At 53.7% G+C, this 19,589-nt stretch overlaps 9 protein-coding genes across 9 annotated transcripts; 6 read left to right on the plus strand and 3 right to left on the minus strand.

Moving 5' to 3' along the window:
* Positions 1-1,375: 1,375 nt before the first annotated feature.
* On the plus strand, positions 1,376-1,808 carry BJY04DRAFT_176413 (uncharacterized protein). The gene is made up of 3 exons (XM_073709478.1): positions 1,376-1,506; positions 1,565-1,609; positions 1,664-1,808. The coding sequence occupies exons 1-3, from the start codon at positions 1,478-1,480 to the stop codon at positions 1,770-1,772; spliced, it is 183 nt and encodes a 60-aa protein (XP_073577504.1). The 5' UTR covers positions 1,376-1,477; the 3' UTR covers positions 1,773-1,808.
* A 197-nt stretch (positions 1,809-2,005) lies between these two features.
* BJY04DRAFT_225571 (tyrosinase family protein) lies at positions 2,006-3,335 on the plus strand (the record flags this gene model as incomplete). The annotated part of the gene is made up of 4 exons (XM_073718234.1): positions 2,006-2,151; positions 2,199-2,324; positions 2,402-2,524; positions 2,591-3,335. The coding sequence occupies 4 exons, from the start codon at positions 2,006-2,008 to the stop codon at positions 3,333-3,335; spliced, it is 1,140 nt and encodes a 379-aa protein (XP_073577505.1).
* Positions 3,336-3,416: 81 nt separating this feature from the next.
* Positions 3,417-4,624, minus strand: BJY04DRAFT_5885 (urease accessory protein UreG). The gene is made up of 3 exons (XM_073720695.1): positions 4,287-4,624; positions 4,139-4,237; positions 3,417-4,067 (listed from the first exon to the last, which is right to left on the minus strand). The coding sequence occupies exons 1-3, from the start codon at positions 4,445-4,447 to the stop codon at positions 3,527-3,529; spliced, it is 801 nt and encodes a 266-aa protein (XP_073577506.1). The 5' UTR covers positions 4,448-4,624; the 3' UTR covers positions 3,417-3,526.
* Positions 4,625-5,271: 647 nt separating this feature from the next.
* BJY04DRAFT_204483 (putative MFS sugar transporter) lies at positions 5,272-7,178 on the plus strand (the record flags this gene model as incomplete). Its single annotated transcript, XM_073713496.1, has 7 exons — positions 5,272-5,482; positions 5,530-5,751; positions 5,799-6,060; positions 6,106-6,375; positions 6,421-6,728; positions 6,776-7,006; positions 7,060-7,178. The coding sequence occupies 7 exons, from the start codon at positions 5,272-5,274 to the stop codon at positions 7,176-7,178; spliced, it is 1,623 nt and encodes a 540-aa protein (XP_073577507.1).
* Positions 7,179-7,799: 621 nt separating this feature from the next.
* Positions 7,800-9,218, plus strand: BJY04DRAFT_225572 (Alpha/Beta hydrolase protein; the record flags this gene model as incomplete). Its single annotated transcript, XM_073718235.1, has 4 exons — positions 7,800-7,899; positions 7,969-8,362; positions 8,452-8,667; positions 8,718-9,218. The coding sequence occupies 4 exons, from the start codon at positions 7,800-7,802 to the stop codon at positions 8,761-8,763; spliced, it is 756 nt and encodes a 251-aa protein (XP_073577508.1). The 3' UTR covers positions 8,764-9,218.
* A 214-nt stretch (positions 9,219-9,432) lies between these two features.
* On the plus strand, positions 9,433-12,909 carry ireA (bifunctional endoribonuclease/protein kinase IRE1; the record flags this gene model as incomplete). Its single annotated transcript, XM_073713497.1, has 2 exons — positions 9,433-12,401; positions 12,453-12,909. The coding sequence occupies 2 exons, from the start codon at positions 9,433-9,435 to the stop codon at positions 12,907-12,909; spliced, it is 3,426 nt and encodes a 1,141-aa protein (XP_073577509.1).
* Positions 12,910-13,547: 638 nt separating this feature from the next.
* On the minus strand, positions 13,548-15,211 carry BJY04DRAFT_212724 (uncharacterized protein; the record flags this gene model as incomplete). Its single annotated transcript, XM_073714670.1, has 2 exons — positions 13,548-14,387; positions 14,450-15,211. 2 exons carry the CDS (start codon positions 15,209-15,211, stop codon positions 13,548-13,550), a joined length of 1,602 nt encoding a protein of 533 aa, XP_073577510.1.
* Positions 15,212-15,738: 527 nt separating this feature from the next.
* Positions 15,739-17,564, plus strand: BJY04DRAFT_212725 (glycosyltransferase; the record flags this gene model as incomplete). The annotated part of the gene is made up of 4 exons (XM_073714671.1): positions 15,739-15,953; positions 15,997-16,157; positions 16,201-16,368; positions 16,417-17,564. The coding sequence occupies 4 exons, from the start codon at positions 15,739-15,741 to the stop codon at positions 17,562-17,564; spliced, it is 1,692 nt and encodes a 563-aa protein (XP_073577511.1).
* Positions 17,565-17,709: 145 nt separating this feature from the next.
* On the minus strand, positions 17,710-19,262 carry BJY04DRAFT_212726 (uncharacterized protein; the record flags this gene model as incomplete). The annotated part of the gene is made up of 2 exons (XM_073714672.1): positions 17,710-19,071; positions 19,116-19,262. 2 exons carry the CDS (start codon positions 19,260-19,262, stop codon positions 17,710-17,712), a joined length of 1,509 nt encoding a protein of 502 aa, XP_073577512.1.
* Positions 19,263-19,589: the final 327 nt, after the last annotated feature.

The raw sequence follows: 19,589 nt of genomic DNA on the forward strand, positions 1-19,589 counted from the left end.
AGATTTCTCTGCTTTACAGCGACTGCTTAAATCCTTTAGTTTTTGTCGATTCTGCATCGCTCGATACCAATTGCTTGATTAGTCTCTGGTCTTGAAACACTCTTTCACAATGCAACCTCTTTACCCCTGTAACTGAATCTGCAACCGGGCGAGCCACATGGACTGCCACCCCTAATTGTCGAACAATAATGAACTTCAATATAAGCATGGAAATTTCCATGGAACCGGTTGCTTCAGAAAATGCGGTCATCCTGCAGCGTGCTCCACGCACACTGCATCCATGCTGCACCAGTTGCGTCGCGACTAACCTGCAACGCAGCACAGCCCGATGCGAACTCGAACGCCAGCGTAGTCCGGTCCATCCACTCTGCTGGGACGGCGTTCGATTTGATTCTGTCGCCGTCGAGTCCCACACGTCCTTGCGTATCTTTCGTCCTTTCCAGATCCCGAAATGCATCCAAAACTCTGATCCTTGCCTGTTGACCGGGGGCGACCTTGCCACTGCTACCCAACAACGCTGGCTGCTGCTGGGATGCGTCCGTACCTGCATCCAACCTTTGAAACATGCTCACTGAAGATTACTTCCCCTGAGGCAATGCATTAGAGCTTCCGGCGTTTCCGACAACGAAGCTAACGAACTGCGACTTTTGCTTTCTCAAGCACTTCTCTCCGCGCCCTGCATGGATAGCAAAAGTACACTGAGAAATGGACACGACTTTCTCAATATCCCACGACTTTTTTCACATGAAGTAAACGATCCTTGGCCTGCTTCAACGGCTCGACACGGTGGCTGTCGGGAATCATGTTCTTGCCATCTTCCTTATGGTACCATACCTGCAGTACTAGTACTCGACTACATCTGCGTACCACTTACTGTCCCGTGTCGACATTGACCAATATTAAACGTACATAGCTTGGCAGTCAAGCGCTAGTTTGGTGGTGCTCGGTCTTGCTTCGGATTTGCTGTATTCTGGAATAGCCATGGAGGACTTGAGTTATGCAGAGCATACCAAGATTTTGCATAGCACAAGCTTACACCCAACGCTCAGTGCTCTTCCAAAATCATCTCAATAAAGTTCCTCCCTTGCAAGTAATCCTCCAGCTCAATGTCTGTGCAATGTGATGTCAACCTTCTCTCTCGGTGGATTGGAATGCGGTTGCAGCAAGGGGTGAACAACCACAATCATGCTGAAATCTGTCCTTCTCTCCTATCTTCCTTTCTTTCTCCTTCCGCAGGGTAAATCAACATCCTAACAGGCCTCGTTTATTATTGATTACCATCAACCACTATGCGTGCCGGCACCTTCTCGCTCCTGAGCTTGATGCTCCTGGTCACCACAACAGCCGCCAAAACAACCACGGTAAGCGCCCAAAACGCCACGATCGAACATATCACATCTCGTCACAGAGCTAACGGCGATCTTGGGATCAGATCGGGCTAGAGACGGAGGAGTCCAGTCGCGGTGTGGTCGTCCCAATGAATGATTGCCATGAACTAGATGAGGAGTGGGTTGCATTTCCTTCGACTTTGGTGTGACGTTGTCGGGCTAATAGGTTTCAATAGGGAGGTTTTTAAAGTGGCGATCACGAAGAAGTGTCGAATGTTTTCGTGAGTTTCATTCCTTGTTTGAATCAGAAGAAGATATCCTGACAACTTCAATAGAGGCCCGATGTGTACGGGCCGTAACGCCCTCCTTCAACCCGGCGAACATGAATCCAAAGAACCCGTTCCTATTATGAGTGTCCTCTGCGAAGAGCCCGACCTGTTCTAATAGACTTTACGTCAAGCCTGTCATCCGTGTCAGTTGTACGATATTGAATCTACTATTGAATAGACTTGAGTTGATAGTGGACTCCCTTACATGGCTGCTTCCGGCTTCCGGATTTGATGTCTAGAGATTTGGCTATATAAACCAGCGCAATGATCAGTGTTTTAGATTGAATTAACTGACAAGTCAACAAAATACTAACAACAGGTATACGGCCAGCAGACGACATTCCGGAAATGCATATTCTTTTCTCTCTTGCGGCCCTGGTGGCTGCTGTTTCGGCCGCTCCTGCTCAAGCCCCTTCGCCAGTTGGTGTAGATATAGCTGGGCGTCAAGCTGTGCAGCAATGCACCCCGGATCAGGCGCTGGTGCGCAAGGAATGGTGTGTCTTGTCCCTTCTTACTCAGAATCTGGTCCTGACCACCGCAGGGGCTCCCTCACCACGACCGAACGCCAGAACTATATCGACGCAATATGGTGTCTACGCGGGAAGCCCTCCGTCCTCCCAAATGAGAAATTCCCCGGTGTTCAAGACCGAGTCGATGACTTTGTTGCGTAAGTCCTCCCCAGGCTTGACCGGATCAAGAGGACAAAATATGAGGCAGAGCAGAGCCAAAGCTAAGATCCAATAGCACCCACATCAACTACACCATGAGCATCCACAAGAACGGCGTCCTCCTCCCCTGGCACCGCCACTACATCTACCTCTGGGAAACCGCTCTCCGAACAGAATGCGGCTACGAAGGATCTGTCCCGTAAGTCACCATCCCACTCCATCGAATCCCCCTCCAAAATCCTCATACTAACCACCAACGAAATAGATACTGGGACTGGACCCTAACCCCCGATCTGCACAACAACCCAATCTTCACCTCAACACCAACCCCCGACCCCACGACCGGAGAAACAACCGACACCTCCCTCTCCGGCGACGGCACCTACAACGCAACCGAACAATCCCTCCGCGACCCCACAATCGCCACCTTCCCCGAAGGCTCCGGCGGCGGCTGCGTAACGACTGGCCCCTTCACCACCTGGCCCGTCAACATGGGCCCCTTCGCCTTCGGCCTCGCAGGCTCCTACGCACCCCTCCCCGAAAACGCCTTCGCATACAACCCGCGCTGCCTGCAGCGGAACCTACAACCGGCCGTCCTCGCCGCATTCAACAATATCACCGTGGTCGAGAACATGCTCGCAGCCGCGGACATCAACTCGTTCCTTGCCGTGCTGGACCCTAGCACGTCAGGCGTGATGGGCGCGCATGGAGGCGGACACGATACTGTGGGACCGACGATGGCGGATGTGTTTGCGTCCCCGCAGGACCCGGTGTTTATGCTGCACCATGGGAATATTGATCGGCTTTGGGCTGTTTGGCAGAGGAGTGGGGCTTGGGAGAGTGAGGGGAGGGTTTGGGCGTTGAATGGGACGGCGGTGCTGGGGAATCCGGCCGGGGAGCCGTTGGTGGATCTGGAGACGGTGGTGGGGTTTGGGGTGTTGGATGAGGAGCGTAGGTTAGGAGATTTGATGGATGTTGAGGGGGTGGAGTATTGTTATCGGTATGAGTGAGCTTGTGAGAGGGGACTTTCTGCTTTGATGGACGGTGAGTGTGAGGGTGAGGGTGAGATGCGGATGGGGCGGCTGTGTAGATATGGTTGTAATGTTTAATATTTTTTATATGATTTTGATGATCGATGGATGGGAGGTCAGACCTATAGGTACAGTACCTTCAGATATATACCAACCTGAGACCCTCCTATCTAGTCGTCGAGACCCCCTGAGTTTTTAGGCGCCCCCTCCTTCCACCTCTGCAAGCTAAGCTCATAAGCACCACTCGCCTTCCACGCACTCAGAATGAGGTTCACAATATGATCCACCCCCTTGCCATGCTTCACGACCGCAAAAACTGTCGGCCCTCCCTCCCTCATCTTCGCCGCATCCCTCTCCATAACCTTTAGATCTGCACCCACCGCCTCGGCAAGATCGATCTTGTTCACGACCAGCAGGTCACTGCCTGTGATACCTGGCCCGCCTTTGCGGGGGACTTTATCTCCACCCGCGACGTCGATCACGTAGATGATAAAGTCGGCGAGTTCGCGCGAGTAGTTGGCTGCTAGGTTATCGCCGCCGGATTCGATGAGGAGGAGATCCGTTGTGAATTGGCGCTGGAGGGTTTGCAGGGCAAGTAGGTTTGCGCTGATGTCTTCGCGGACGGCGGCGTGTGGGCAACCGCCTGTTTCAATTGCGCGGATGCGGGAGGGAGCGAGGGCTTTGTTGCGAGTTAGGAATTCGGCGTCTTCTCTGTCGGTTGTATGTGCATTAGCTAGGTTGAAACCAGTGCTAGGATCGGGGTTCCGCGTCCGCAGACGAACCTAGTGAAGATGTCGTTTGTGACGGCGGCAATGTTGTACTCATCGCGAAGGGCTTTGGAGAGGGCGAGCATCAGGGCTGTTTTGCCTGAGCCGACGGGTCTGTTAGAGTTAGCCAGTTGAGCTGAAAAATAGGCTGTAGAATGCCTACCCTCCAATGCCAATGGTGAATGCGCGGTCTTTCCAGTCACGACCTTCGATTAGCGGCTGTTCACGGTTGATGTAAGAGCCGGGGCCGTCGAGGATCTCGTGGGAGTGGCCATGGTCGGCGATGTTGTCGTGGGAATGGGAGTGGGAGTGATCGTGCGCCATGGCTTCTGAATTGAGGCTATAGTTGCGAGAATAAGAGAGTGGTGTGGTGTGGTGAGGTGAAAGTGGTGGTGAGGGGTCGAGCTGTCGGCTTCCGCCCCGCTTGAGTTCGGTTCCTGTCCTGTCAACTCGACTCAACTGCTCCTCCGTGTTGGTTCGTCCGCGCCTCTCTCCCCGACCAACAGCCTCATCCAAGGCTGTCTCATTCCAAAGGATTCATCTCTCCTATAGTTGCGAGCTGAGATATTATTCATAGCTCATCACCTGGCGGCGTCCGTGCAATTTGAAGCAAGACACAGAGCAATGGCTTCCCCAACACCACGGCGGAGTCTCCCCGACACAGGCTAAAATGCAGCTTTAACCAGCCTTCACGCGAGCCAAATGCTGGGCAACCAAACCCAAAGCGACAGTCTCGTTCCGCTCGTGGCGGTTTTGCGGCATCAGACCCTGACTTGTCGACGATTCACGTCGGGTTGCTGAAGGAATCCAAGAAAAGCGTCCCCATGGGGTAGCTTCGAGGCTTGCCGTATCCATCAAGGAGGAATGCCGACCTCTCGCCTCCTCCCATTTCCCTGCTCTTTTCCGACGGGGATTTTACCCGTTTGCGCTTCCTATTCGATGATGGTTAAAAATTCTTGCACCAATGTTGCTGGCGTGAAGCGAGGTTGAAACATGCCCTTTTATCAAAGACTTTCTCGAATATATAACCGCCGGCACACCCCAGGAAGATGCTCCCTTCCCCAGAGTGAATAGACCTCCCATTCAACCTCCCTCTTGGCTCCTCATCCAGAAAGCTCTCTTTATTCGCTTTTGTTCAACCGATCATCATGGTTGTCGTCGGCAAGCAGCGCGAGGAGGATCTCTCCGAGCCTATCTTGGAGAACTTGATCGCGCAGGATCGCACGCCATGGTACAAGAAGCCGAATCTGAGGATGCTCTATCTCGTCCTCTTTCCGGCTTGCATGGGTATTGAAATTACCTCTGGATTCGATTCTCAGATTATCAACACCGTTCAGATCGTCTACACCTGGAACAAATGTTCGTGCTGTCTCTCGGGAAACCTCGGCAAAGCTGACATGCAATAGATTTCGGCGAACTGACCGGCGAGACGCTTGACAATGGCATGCCCGAGTACAAAATCGCCAGTGAACTCAAGGGTTTCCTTTCTGCAGCGTATTCTCTCGGGGCCATTCTTTCGCTCCCATTTGTCCCCTGGGTCAACCAGACATTCGGACGTCGATGGACTATCATGTTCGGTTCTTGCGTCAGTCTCCTTGGCGCTCTGCTCCAGGGCTTTGCCAACGGAAGTATGTGATTTGGATTCTCCCGCGCCTGCAAATGCTAATCTCACCAGCTGCTATGTACTGCATCGCCCGTATTTTCCTCGGCTTTGGTATCCCGTTCTGCATTGTCGCCGGCTCTTCGATGCTCGGAGAATTGGGTTACCCTAAGGAGCGTGCCATTCTCACCTCGCTTTTCAACTCGTCCTACTTTATTGGTCAAATCACTGCCGCTGCGGTGGGATTGGGGACGGTCACTATTGGGAGCGATTGGGCTTGGAGAGTGCCGTCCCTTCTCCAGATTGCACCAGCCATGGTTCAAGTGGTTACCGTTATGTATGTCTTCTCAAAATCTCCCCACAGCAGTGCTGACGCTTCTAGGCTTCTTCCGGAGAGTCCCCGTTACTTGATAAGTAAAGACCGTACCGACGAAGCTGCTGCTATCCTGATCAAATACCACGCCGAGGGCCACCGCGACTCAGTCATTGTCAAGGCAGAGATTGCGCAGATCGAAAGCACAATTCTACTCGAGCGCGAGAGTGCCAAGCAGACCTGGATGGACCTGTTCCGCTCGTCTGGTATGCGCCGTCGTCTCTTGATTTCCGCCTTTCTCGGCTTGTTCACCCAGTGGTCCGGAAACACCCTGATCTCGTAAGTCACCTTGCCTTTTCATCTTGCGTTTACTGACCGCTCTAGATACTACCTGAGCGATCTGCTCAACATGGTAAACATTACGAATCCTACTACTAAATCGGAAATCAACGTCGGTATTGCTTGCTGGGGTCTTGTCTGTGGTACTGCACTGGCCTTGACTGCACCCCGCTTCAAGCGCAGAACGATGTACCTCACCTGTGCTTGCTCATTGCTCTGCGTGTACATTGCCTGGACGATTTCGATGGAGAGGTTCATGACTACCGAGACGAAAGCGGCAGCCGGTCTGACCATCTTCTTCATCTTCCTCTACTCCCCGGCATACAATTTGGGATACAACGCCCTGACCTACAGTAAGTGATCAAACCTTCTATCGCCCTTTCTGAGCTAATTGGTGCAGCCTACATGGTCGAACTCTTCCCTTACATGGTGCGATCTCGCGGTCTCTCTTGGTTCCAATTCTACGGACGTGGAGCCGCTTTCTTCGCTACCTACGTCAACCCGATCGGCCTTGACCGCATCGAGTGGCGCTGGCTTATTGTTTACTGCTGCTGGCTGGCATTTGAAGTGGTCTTTATCTACTTCATCTTCCCAGAAACCCATGGCCGCACTCTTGAGGAATTGTCCTTCTGTAAGTTTCTCTACCACATGTCTTGTCTGTCTGGTGCTAATGAATCGGTGCAGTGTTCGAGGGCAAGGACAAGGCCGACGAGGTCGCTGCCGCTGTTCACAAGCATATTGGTGATGCTGATGAGCAAAAGGGGGCGACGGTCCATACTGAGATCCGTGAGCAGAAGGTATAATTAGGGCTGAGATGATCTTGACTTGATTGGTAGTCTGTGCTGGATGTGGTAATGTCAGCAGTATATGCAATGCAGGATGCGTATGCGTTTCGGAGTTTGTAGCTGCTGTAGTCTGTGCCTGCGGTTCATGTAGTCCCCACATTATGCATGATGCCCTAAGGTACATATACCTATCGAACAATTCGGCAATACGTTCCCTAGAATACGACATGGATTTAGTTTGCATTCGTCTTGGAGTTCCTGGGTACCAAACACGATCCCTCCCTCAAGCGCTGAGAGGAGGAGCGCTCGTATTCGAACTCTCTTGGTTGGTCTTCCCAACACATACACCACACGTGGTTCTGCTTCCCCTCACTTTCAAAAGAGCACACCGAACACTAGGTAAGCAAATTCTCAGTAGCCCCACTGATCGAGACGATGTTCTTAGCACGTTTAGCCCCGAGATATCCGTGTCGAGATAGCTTGCTGAAGTCATGATGAGTGGTACTCACGGAAATCGGGTCACGGCATGCTATCCTCTCCACAAAATAAAGATCCGCTGAAGTCCATATCTTGCTTTTCTTCCTCGCAAGTATAAACGTCTTTATATTTACCATCCTCGTCGTGCACTGTATCGCTAAAATGACCTGCGAAGCCTGCCGCACCATCCCACCCGTTATCTCTGAGGGATACACCCCCAAGGGAACATCCACAGTTATCGCCGGACTGGACTTTAGCACTTGTACCCATTCCCTCCTCTTTCTCGTTCAGTTTCCCTTGCATTCTACCTACTAACGGTCTAATTGAAAAGACGTAACCGGCCCCTCCACCGCCACAACCGCAATCCTCACAATCTACGACATTTTTGGCAACTCTCCCCAAACAACTCAAGGCGCAGACCTTCTCGCAGCCCGGCTGAACGCCCTCGTTCTAATCCCTGACTTCTTCAGAGGCGATGGTGCGAAAGCTGAATGGTTTCCGACGGACACCGATGAGCGGATGGCTCTGTTGATGGGGTTTGTGGAGAGCAAGGCGAGCTGGACAAATGCTGCAGAGAATATACCTGACCTGGTGGAGAAGTACAAGAGTGCCTTTCCCAGCGTGAGAAAATGGGGCGCTTATGGGCTTTGTTGGGGTGGGAAGGTGCTTGCACTATCTTCCGGGAGGGATGCGGTCTGGGGAGCGACGGTGCAGGTCCATCCGGGGTGAGTCTTCCACTCTTCCTTCATGTTTTACCTGTCACAGTTGGCCTGTATGATGTAAGGAAGAGAAGGAGACCCTGACGCCTTGATAGATTGATGGACAAAGCCGACGCAGAAGCGTTGACGATTCCGCATGCTATTCTTGCGTCAAACGAGGAGCCTGCTGACGTTCTGGAATTCTATGATGAGGCTATCAGGAGTAAAGGACATGGTGGGTTTGTCGAGACGTATCAGGGTATGTGGCATGGGTGGATGGGGGCTAGGGCAGATTTAAAGGGGAAGGAGAGCTTGAAGGAGTATGTCCGAGGGTAAGTGTTGTTTCTGAGCCTCGATGAGATAATGCGCTAACTGCTGGTAGGTATGAGCAGCTTGCGGAATTCTTTGAGAAGTATTTGATAGAGTAGGCCGTATGTAATTATCTTGTGAAAGAGAATCTCCAGAGTTATAGTATCAGACCAGTTGGGATGGTAGAGAGTGCTGCCGCCTGAGGCCGCGGGCCGGAAGGCTGAGAGACCGCTAGTCTTGATCAGGCTAGTGCTGACTGGGTGAGTCAGCGGGGGGTACCAGTTCTGGAAGCGTCCATTCAGAGTTGAGACAGCCGGCCACTCCTTGGCAAGGAGGGAGAGCACACAATAATCGTTCATTCAATTTTCTCACCCCGGATCCCTTTGGTGTCCTTTTCTTCTCATCTCATCTGCATATCTGCTGTTTATGTTCTTTTCATCTCTTAACTGCCCCTATCATCATCATCGTCATCATCGCAGTGTAGTCATAACTCCACCTTCTCAAGTGCTCGCCAGCTCGTCTACTCGGGCTGTTGTTCTCGACCGCTCCACCATTGGCCAACCGTCGTCCGTTCCATTGGTTCAATCCCCTCCGCCCACGGCTGTGAGAACCACATTTCTCACACCTTTGTGGACATTTCCTCTGCAGACCTCCCTCACCCAGCCGACATTACATTCCACTCCATTACCGACTGTTGCTCGAATACGGACCATCTCATACTTAACTTCAGACCGATGAGACGCTCCTCCCCGCCCCGTCGTTTGTCCTGAACTCCTGTTATTCTCAGCATGCGGTGGCGGCTGCCTGGTGCCCGGTCGAGCCTACCCGCCAGCGTCGCACTCCTCCTCATCCCCGTTCTTGTTGCTCCGCAGCAGCTACATGAACAGCAGCATCATGTTCCCTCCGCCGTATCCGTCCCGATAAGACCATCGGGTCACGTTCCCGCATACCCTTCCCCCTCCGCGTTGAACGTGAAATCCAACGATGCGAGCGCCCTAGCAACCTTGGCTCTGGCGGGCTCCGGCCGCGCCGTTCGAGCCCCTCCCGCCCAGGTCAGCAGCAGCAGCAGCAGTGCTACTGCCGGCCTGGCACCGCAGCTGCACGCGCGGTCCCTGCAGGATTGGGAGGTTGAGGACTTTGTTTTGCTGGCGACCGTCGATGGTACCATTCACGCTCGAGACCGCAAGACTGGGGCTCCTCGGTGGGCTTTGGAAGTCCCGAGCAGTCCCATGGTCGAGAGTATTTACCATCGAGCAAACCGCTCGAGCTTCGACAGTACACAACCAGAAGATGATTTCATCTGGATTGTCGAGCCGAGTCAGGATGGCAGCATTTACATCTTCAGCCCTGATCCAACTGCCGGATTGCAGCAGCTTGGATTGACTGTGAAGGAGCTTGTGGATGAGACGCCCTACTCGGGATCCGAACCTGCCGTCACATATACCGCCCGGAAAGAGACGACGCTTTACACTATCGATGCTCGAACGGGTACCATACTACGCGTGTTCAGTTCAAGGGGTCCGATGCCGTCCGGGCCAGAGTGCCGCAAGGTTGATGATTTGGATGCTGACCCGGAAGATTGCGAGTCTCCTTCGGGGACCTTGGTTCTCGGCCGGGTTGAATATGCGGTGGCTATCCAGAACACTGAAACGGGTGATCCGATTTGTACCTTGAAATATTCCGAATGGACCACCAACAACCGAGACATCGATCTTCAGAGTCAGTACTTCAGGACCATGGATCAGAGTCACATCTACAGTATGCATGATGGAGTGGTTATGGGATTTGACCACTCTCACATGGACCGCCCTCGTTACACACAGCGCTTCTCCTCGCCTGTGGTGCGAGTGTTCGACGTTGCTCGCCCTATCAGCGTTGACAACCCGGATGGAACGAAACCGCTCATCCTTCTTTCTCAACCCCTGCAGCCTCCGGACCCAGATTATGGTTCGCTCGACGAAAGGAACGATCGTGTGTTTATTGATTCTACAGAAGGTGGTGGCTGGTATGCCATGTCAGAAGAGACCTATCCACTCGTTACTGGCAGAGCAAAGATGGCTCAGTACTACGAGAAAGACTACTTCCGCCACGGACAACCCCTCATGAGCTTGACTCCAGGTCAACAAAGAGATGCACTGGCGGGCGTGCACGCACTTAATAACCCTAGACTCCCTCGCCGCCAGATTCCTAGAATATCTGGGTCGTCTTCCGCTGACGTTGCGAATGATACGCCTCGTGAGGTTATCCGTAGTCCGTCCGAGCTCGCTCTTCCACCTGCCTTACGCCACAGCGCCATCATTCGGAAGAGCTGGGACAATGCAGTGGATATATTCGTTTGTTTCATTATACTCTTCTTTATGGCGTTCATCTACTCCAACTTGCAACACCTGCAGGTGCTTCTCAAGCAGAAGCTTGACATCAAGAACATCTTTCCGGCTTATGGACGAGCACCTTTGTCGACTCCGTCAACGCCGGTGCTGAGCACGTCTTTGAAGAGAGATCCCAGCACTGTTCGCATGAGTGATGTCACCGTCGACGTCAACGTGGAAGAGCCCTCCGGTGACATGACGCCGAAGCAGAATAAAACGCCTCATGCTCTTTCTCCAGATGACACTCCACGAGTTCGTATTCGAGAACCTTCACGCGATCCAAAAGGCGATGACGACGTCGAGGAGCTTTCATTGCAGGACGGAGAGAAGGCAAAGAAACCGCGCAAGCGTGGCACCCGCGGAGGCAAGAGCCATAAGCGAGGAAAGAAAGCGAAGGAAGCAAACCAAGCGAAAGAGGAATCAGATCACGCTAGTAATGGCTTGCAACCCCCGGCTACTGGCGCTGCGCTGACCCGCACCGCCTCTAACGAGGTCATTGAGATGGATGGCGTGATCCAGATTGGCCGGTTGAAGGTTTTCACGGACGTCGTTCTCGGTCACGGAAGCCACGGAACGGTTGTTTACCGAGGATCATTCGATGGTCGAGATGTTGCTGTCAAACGCATGTTGGTTGAATTCTACGACATTGCCTCACACGAAGTCGGACTGCTTCAAGAGAGCGATGACCACAACAACGTCATTCGGTACTACTGCCGAGAGCAGGCGGCTGGTTTCTTCTACATTGCGTTGGAGCTGTGTCCTGCCTCTTTGCAGGATGTGGTAGAACGCCCAGCAGCATATCCACAGCTTGTCCAAGGTGGCTTAGACATGCCTGATGTCCTTCGCCAGATTGTCGCTGGTGTTCGATACTTGCATTCTTTGAAGATCGTCCATCGTGATCTGAAGCCCCAAAATATCCTGGTTGCGGCCTCGCGAGGTCGAACTGGCGCTCGGTATCTTCGCCTACTGATCTCCGATTTCGGTCTCTGCAAGAAACTTGAAGATAACCAGAGCTCCTTCCGAGCTACCACGGCCCATGCTGCTGGTACATCCGGATGGAGAGCTCCTGAGCTGCTTGTAGATGACGACAAAAGCCCGTCGATGCAGGGTTCTGAGTCTCAGCACACTGAATCTTCTGAGCCAGCTGTTGTTGATCCCCAGACTAATCGGCGAGCTACTCGTGCCATTGACATTTTCTCTCTGGGATGTGTTTTCTATTATGTCCTCACCCGAGGCTGTCATCCCTTTGACAAAAATGGCAAGTTTATGCGTGAAGCGAACATAGTTAAAGGCAACTTCAACTTGGATGAGCTCCAACATCTCGGAGAGTATGCTTTCGAAGCCGATGATCTGATTCGGTCTATGTTGTCTCTGGATCCCCGTCAACGGTATGTCTTTACATCCCATTATCTTCACACGAACAAGTACTAATTTAACAGACCCGACGCGAGCGCTGTCTTGACCCATCCGTTCTTCTGGAACCCCTCAGACCGCCTCAGTTTTCTCTGTGACGTTTCTGACCACTTCGAGTTTGAACCGAGAGATCCCCCGTCTGATGCGCTCTTGTGCCTCGAGTCCGTGGCTGAAGATGTCATTGGCCCCGACATGGACTTCCTGAAGCTCCTGCCTAAGGACTTCAAAGACAACCTCGGCAAGCAGCGCAAGTACACGGGCGGCAAGATGCTAGATCTGCTCCGAGCGCTGCGCAACAAGCGGAACCACTACAACGACATGCCGGAGCATCTCAAAGCTCATATTGGCGGTTTGCCCGAGGGCTATCTCAACTTCTGGACCGTCCGGTTCCCGAGCCTGCTCATGAGCTGTCACTGGGTGATTGTTGATCTGAAGTTGACCAAGATTGATCGATTTAAGAGATATTTCACGCCGGTGGAGTAGTTTTCTGCATATACTGTTTCTATTTGGTACATGTTTTTGTTTATGTTGGAGCTGTAGATAGCTGGTTTCCATTATCATATATCATCACACCCACTTTCTTCCCTCCCATCCGTAGCAATGATTTGGTCCAGGTCAACAGCAGACACCCCACCCTTTCGCCGCAACTGATAAAGCGCTTAACAATCCCTCAAGGAAGGCGCAACCACCGTCTACATGTCCACGCGTGCCTTCCTGACACGTCGATTGGACTTCACAAGTCAAAATAGGAAGGCACGGTCCGCGGCCCCCAGCGGTTGCACTTGCCCGTTAAATGCATCACGAGCCAAAGGGAAGGAGTGATGGCCGTACCTCACCGTGCTCTCCTAGGAAGGCACGACCAACCGCTAAATTTCGGGGCAGGAGCTACCATCCACCCGCGCTGCGCTTGCTGGGAAGGTGCGACTGGAGACGAGCTAGAGGAAGGAACGACGGTCGCACTTGCCTTGAAAGATGAATGTTCATCAGTCTGAGTGGAATTGAATAGGGCAGTGTTAGGATGAGGTAAGGAATAATGTACATTCTATCTAGTGTTCTAAAAAAAGAAATATAAAAGAGTGGTATCTAGCCCTAATCATACACCTCCCTTCAGCACCTCTACCTCACAGCTTCGCCCGTACAGGCCCTAAATCCCTCTCACTCTCCTCCCCCGCAACAAGACTCCCCAGATTCCCCTTCACCCTGTCCATAAACACTTCCATCGTCTCCGGCTCATAATACTTCCCATCAAACCCCATAGACAGCGTAACCCTCTCCCACAAACTAAACATCCCCACCCACGGCGACGCATTAATCTGCCTCCCCGTATGCACAAAATCATGTGTCTTGATCGCCACACCACCGCTCCCCCCAGTTGAAGTCGACCGAAACTCCCTCTCCAACGCCAACGCCCCCTGCGGCGAAAATCCCGGCGCAACAGGCGCAGCCACGGGCTCCGCGCCCTCCGCCACAAGACTCTCCACAAACCGATCAGACGAGAAGGAGAGACTAGATAGATAGTGCGGCGAGGCCAGATGCGGTCCAATAGCGCTCTTGATGCTCTGTGCAAGTTCCAGAACCACTTCGTTCCTCCCCATCCCCACCCCCCTCTCCCCGGCCCGAGACTCGATCCACTCCTTCTTAAATGGAATCCAGAGAAACATCACATCCGCGGCATTCGGGACCGAGCTGCCCTCTTCGCGGTTCGTGGTGGTGTCTACCCACCGGCGCGCGTTGCGCGTCATGCCTAGTAACGCCCCGGTCTCGTGGCCGCGGCTGTAGGTTTGGTGTACGGCGAGGAGCGTTGCTGCGGCTGCGGCGTGGGTGATGCTGAGATTCTGGGTGCGGAGGTAGGAGAGGAGAGACTGAGACTCGGCGAGGGTGTATTGCAGGCGGATGCAGTGGGTTTTGTGTGGGCGGGAGGCGGAGGTGGCGGAGGGATACATTGCTATGGACTGGGGCATCTATAATCATATTAGTATATATGTCTGGCTGAAAGCTGGACTGGCACTACGGGTGGGCGTACCTTTGAGGTGTATAGCTCTGTTTGACCGAGTGCTGTGGTTATTGCGTCTTGTTTGTGCTGTGCGGTGGGCCGGTATTGGTCTTCGTATGGGGTGACTGGGGTGACGGGTAACCGGCCGAGAACGGTGGAGTAGTCGAGGTCGTGGACTGTGAGGTTGCGGTCGCCAGGGACGTGGGTGAGGGTTTGGAAGAAGAAGTTGTAGAACTGCACGATGCTGTAGGCGTCTGCGAGGACGTGGCTCATGTTTCGCACGAGGCAGTGGTGGGTTGGATTCTTGGGGTCCGCAGCTGGTGCTGTGACGAGGTAGAGCATGTTTCTCTTGCCCCTGGTCGGGAGGCGTCGGCTGTAGGTCATGCTTGCTACATCGCGTGCGGGTTTGTCGGTGACGAGGTGGAGAGTTTCCTGCAGCCATGAAGCTGCATCTGCTTCGGTTCGCAGAGGCTCGTACTTCATCATTTGGGGGAGCTCGGTTCTTGTGGAAAGTTGGACGGCTATCTCGGGGTACATGGAGTGCGAGACGAGCCATGCGTTGCGGACACGCTGGATCAGCTCTGGTGTTGAGATGTTTGCGCTAAATGGCACTTCGACTGTGAGTTCGGTGTGACCATCGCGCATGTTTTGGTTGTAGGAGATGGCTTGCTCGCCTCCGGCGCATTCGCGGGTCCAGTAGCCATTGGCTTTACGCCAGCTAGGGTTAACAGGGCTATGAACGGTGTCAACAGTAGTGACCGGTGGTGGTATCTGCTGAGCCAGTGGTGCCATGATGGTGATGAATATGAGGTCTCAGGGCTGAGTCCAGGTCTGTAGGAGACTAACTCGGAGATATCTAGCAGACAGATCTCGATCGGTCAGGGGACTCTTCTTCCCCTGCAGCAGAAGCATGGGGCGAACCAGAACAGGTCAACCATGGTTCTTGTAGATCAATTTTTGGACTTCCTAATCCGGCGATGGATACGCCTGCAAGGGCCTAACCTCACCGGCTCGTATTGTCTCTGCAAATTAAACTGATGCTTGTTATCTGCAACTAGTCGGTGGATCTGGTCGATCTCTCTTCACAGGCACGCCGGTGCACCGGTGCGTGGAACCCTGCTTGCCATTGCATACCATCTTTGAGCAGCGCAGACGCAGCGCTTCTAGAAAGGGGGAGGGGTGGCCATCCCTGCCCAATTCCACCACATGGCATCGCCTTGCCACCGGAGATTCGAAGGTTTTCTGCTTCTGTTCCCATTCTACACTTGACTGTTCAGATCCTGGTTCAGATTCAACTCTACAGCATCTACAGAGTCACCATGCACGTCGCCTTCTTGTCGAACCCGGCCTCGGGCGAGGTTAATGTTCAGCTGGCTACCGCGCAGGAGCTGGTGTCGCAGGGTCACCGAGTGACATTGCTCTCGGGGGATTCCTGCAGTAGCAAGGTCGATCGTCTCCGGAAGGCCCAGCATCCGCGCAGACACAATTTGATTCACTTTATTGCATTGGGCTCCGCTCGCACGGTCGACGATGTGTACGTCTCTTGCCCTGGTTGTCTGCTTCTGCTGACAGTACAGCACGGACTTTATTCAAGAGCGCATGCCGTTGATGCGCCGAGCGCCTGGGGATCCTGTCAGCTTGGAAACATGCCTTGAGTCTGCGCTGGGACCGGCGGAGGAACATGCCGCTACAGCTGTTAGAGTGCGCGATCACCTCGATGCGCTTGATCCCGATATGAGTGAGTCAGCCATGAAAGATCTGGAATATCGCTAACAGTTCAGTCTGCGTTGATGCCCTAACCCCAATCCTCATCACCGGCGTGCGCCTCACAGGCCGCAAATACATCCTCACAGTGCCCTGCTCGCCAGGAATGACTGCCCTTCCAGGTCTCTTCGAACCGCACTGCGTGGCAGCGAACCGTGATGGCTCGTGGGGGACATTGCTCGAGAGTATGTCTTTCTCCTGCACTTGGAGACACTCAACTAACTCACCCCTAGACATCTACCTCAACATGCGCTGCTACATCCACAGCCGCACAAACCCCGACCGCATCGCCAAAGCGTCCATCCTCACTGACTGTCTCAAACTGAAGTCCTACGGCACCACAGCCGATACCTCAAATCTCCCTCCACACTGGGAAGACGACAACTGCGTCGCAGGAATCCACTTCAACACACTCGGCCTAACAGACTGCCCGAAGCAATCCCCCAAGATGATCTTCGTCGGCGCCGGCCTCTCTCCCTCAGCAGTAAACCAGCACACCCCCCTCTCTTCCTCTCCCGAACAAACCTTCCTCGACACCGCACTCCTCCACAACGACGACGTAGTCTACATGAACATGGGCTCAATGTTCATCTGGCAGCGCCACGAATTCTTCGCCTGCATCGAGGGCTTCGAAGCCGCAAGCCAACGGCACAAAGCCCTAACCGGCCGGGGGATACGATTCCTCTTCAAGATCAACTTCCCCTTACACAGCACCTCCACAAACCAGAAGGATGCAAAGGAGCCCCTCCTCAGCAAATCCGAGCTCCTCTCCCTCCCCGCCTCCATCCTGTTAACAACCTGGATCCCCAACCAGACAGCCATCTACTCCCACCCGGCACTGAAGGCATTCATCCACCACGGCGGCGGCAACTCGTTCAATGAAGCCGTCTACTTCGGTGTGCCCCAGCTCGTCCTCTCTCAGTGGCTCGATACGCACGAGTACGCGAACTACGCGGTGAAGTTCGGGCTCGGGCTGAAGAGTGAGCGGCCGCCGTGGATTGAAAAGGAGGATATCGAGGAGAAGATTCTCTGTCTTGTTGGTGAGCGGTGGGGGGGGTTTAAGCGGAGCTGCAGGGAGTGGAGTGTTCGGTGCCGGGTTGGAGGCGGGGTGAGGGCTGCAGCGAGGTTGGTATTGGGGTTTGCTGGGGCGGATATGAATATGGATGTGGATTTGGAGCAGGTTGGGGATACCGGTATTGATCGAGTTGTTGACGTCAACAACGCAAGGGGGGGTTCGCTGCTGACGCCGCCGTTCTCGCCGGTGGAGAGCGAGGTGGAGGTCGAGATGGAGTGTATTGAGTCGGACGATGGGAAGTTCAAGGGGGAGACTGTGTCAGGCAAGGAGTTGAAGGGGCTGCTGATCACCCCTTTACAGACTTGAATTTTCATTTGTTGTTTCCTTTTGTTGGATTGCTCAAAAGTACGCTATCTTTGGATCTGTGCTTACATATAAACCTATACCTATTTGATTATATTACACTCTATAATCTACACCTGAGTATCATGCAAAACAGGAATACTGTAGACTACAACCTCGCCCTGTCCCCCTCACCCCCCGTCAGAAACCGAAACAACCTCTTAACCCTAACCCCCAGACGCACCACCTCCTCGGGCTCAAAGAACCGCTCATCAAAAAGCATATTAAACCGCAGCTCATCGCGGAAACTGTTCAGTGCAAAGCACACGTTCGCATCGGTATTGCGCCCGCCGGTGTTGAAGTCGGTCATGCGGATCTTATCCCTCGTCTCACTACTAAACGGCAACGGAGATGAACACGAAGACTGAAGAAGCTTATCATCAAAATACCCCTGCGACGTCAACGTCAGCCGACTAACGGCCGGTACCTCGCTCGGCGCGCCCATCCCCTTCGCAAACTCCGCCCCATTCTGATCGAACAGCGCAAGGATATGCGGGGAGACGAGATCTTCTTCCTGCGCGGCGGCAATGGCCTTCGCCAACTGCACTAATTCGCTCTTCGTCTTTGTGTGGAGATTCACTCCAGATGACTTCACCCACATTCCCGCCGGGACAATCGGCATTGTGACGGGGCCGAACCCGTTGTTGGTACTTGGGTTTGTGGGAATCCACCGGCGCCCGTTCCCGCTGAAGCAGAGATGGGCGCCTTCTTCGGCTCCGGTTGCGTAGCTCTGTGTGGTTGCGGAGATCATGCATGCGAAGAAGGCGGTTGTCAGGGTGAGTTTTAGTCTCTTGAGGGCTTTGAACGCGGTGGCTGTCTCAGCGGGCTCGAAGGAGATGGTTTCGTTGTGGATTCTGCTTTCTCGGGTCTTCCAGCACGGGTGGATGGGGATTCCGACGGTGGGTTTGGTCCAGCGGGTTGCGGAGGTTTGGAGGATCTGGGTGGCGTGGGTGAGGTCGGCGGGTGATGGGTTGTGGAGGAGGGAGTAGGCGTTGGAGATGCTCTGTGGGAGGCGTGGTTTGAGGGTTGAGAGGTTCTCGGGGGTGAAGAGGGCTTGTAGGCCGAGTTCGGCGGTGGGGTCGGCGAGTTGCGCGAGGTATTCTTGTAGGACGTCGAAGCCGGCGTGGCTGATGAGGGTGTGCGAGATGTGTAGGACGCAGCCTCGGCTGCCGCGGATGGGGTCTGTGATGAGGGTCATTGTTGCGTTGTGGATTGGTTGTAGGATGCTTCGCGAGCGAGAGAGGAAGACGTCGCGGACGGTGGTTTTGGTTGCAATGTGGGCGGTTTGGCTGGTCCAGGCTTGCGCTGCGGAGGGGGTGGTATGGGGGGTGAAGGTGGCCTGGTCGAGGGTGAAGGAGAGGCCGATGATGGGGTGTTGATGTCGGGTGCGCCACCAGGCTGCTTCATGGCGGGATTGGAGTTGCGAGTCGCTGAGGGGTGTGTCGAGGGTCGCCATGAAGGTTAGTTGGAACTGACATGTTAGTTTGGGGAGGATAATATGGCCGAGGGGCTCACATTTCCGTTGTTGTATTGCTCGGAGTGCTTGACCATGAGCTCGACGCCGCGCAGTGGGCGTGATAAAGTGCTGGAGGTGCCCAGCTTCCATTCGGAGGTTGGTGCTGGCAGTTGATTGCCATCTGGCTGCTCGAGAGGGAGGTTCATCTTGTCAGGCGCAGTGTGCAGAGGAGCAGGATGGTAGAATGAGAGTTGGATAGGGCTATCTACTCCCAACTCTCAAGTTCCTGCATCCGAACCGTGGATGACTGACCCACTGTTCCTTATGGATCTACAGCAGGGTTCTGGATCTGCAATCTCGTTAAAAGACTCCCATTGGCAGGCGAAATATTGGGTTTCTTTCCAAGATTGCCACTCCCCACTGCGGAGTTGCTATACATCGCCCCATGCAATAGTCTTCACTATCTGGCTATCAGCTAGCACTAGATCAATTCGTTTGAAATGGCTTGACCTTCCATCCCCTGCATCGATTGA

Source organism: Aspergillus karnatakaensis, assembly GCF_047715665.1.
Source record: "Aspergillus karnatakaensis strain CBS 102800 unplaced genomic scaffold BJY04scaffold_1, whole genome shotgun sequence".
Lineage (NCBI taxonomy): Eukaryota > Fungi > Ascomycota > Eurotiomycetes > Eurotiales > Aspergillaceae > Aspergillus > Aspergillus karnatakaensis.

Coding starts and splice junctions, on each gene's coding strand:
- BJY04DRAFT_176413 (XM_073709478.1), top strand. CDS start 1,478: ATGAATGATTGCCATGAACTAGATGAGGA. Junction 1,507..1,564: donor TGCCATGAACTAGATGAGGA/GTGGGTTGCATT, acceptor AGGTTTCAATAG/GGAGGTTTTTAAAGTGGCGA. Junction 1,610..1,663: donor AAGAAGTGTCGAATGTTTTC/GTGAGTTTCATT, acceptor CAACTTCAATAG/AGGCCCGATGTGTACGGGCC.
- BJY04DRAFT_5885 (XM_073720695.1), bottom strand. CDS start 4,447: ATGGCGCACGATCACTCCCACTCCCATTCCCACGACAACATCGCCGAC. Junction 4,238..4,286: donor TTCACCATTGGCATTGGAGG/GTAGGCATTCTA, acceptor TAACTCTAACAG/ACCCGTCGGCTCAGGCAAAA. Junction 4,068..4,138: donor ACAAACGACATCTTCACTAG/GTTCGTCTGCGG, acceptor TACAACCGACAG/AGAAGACGCCGAATTCCTAA.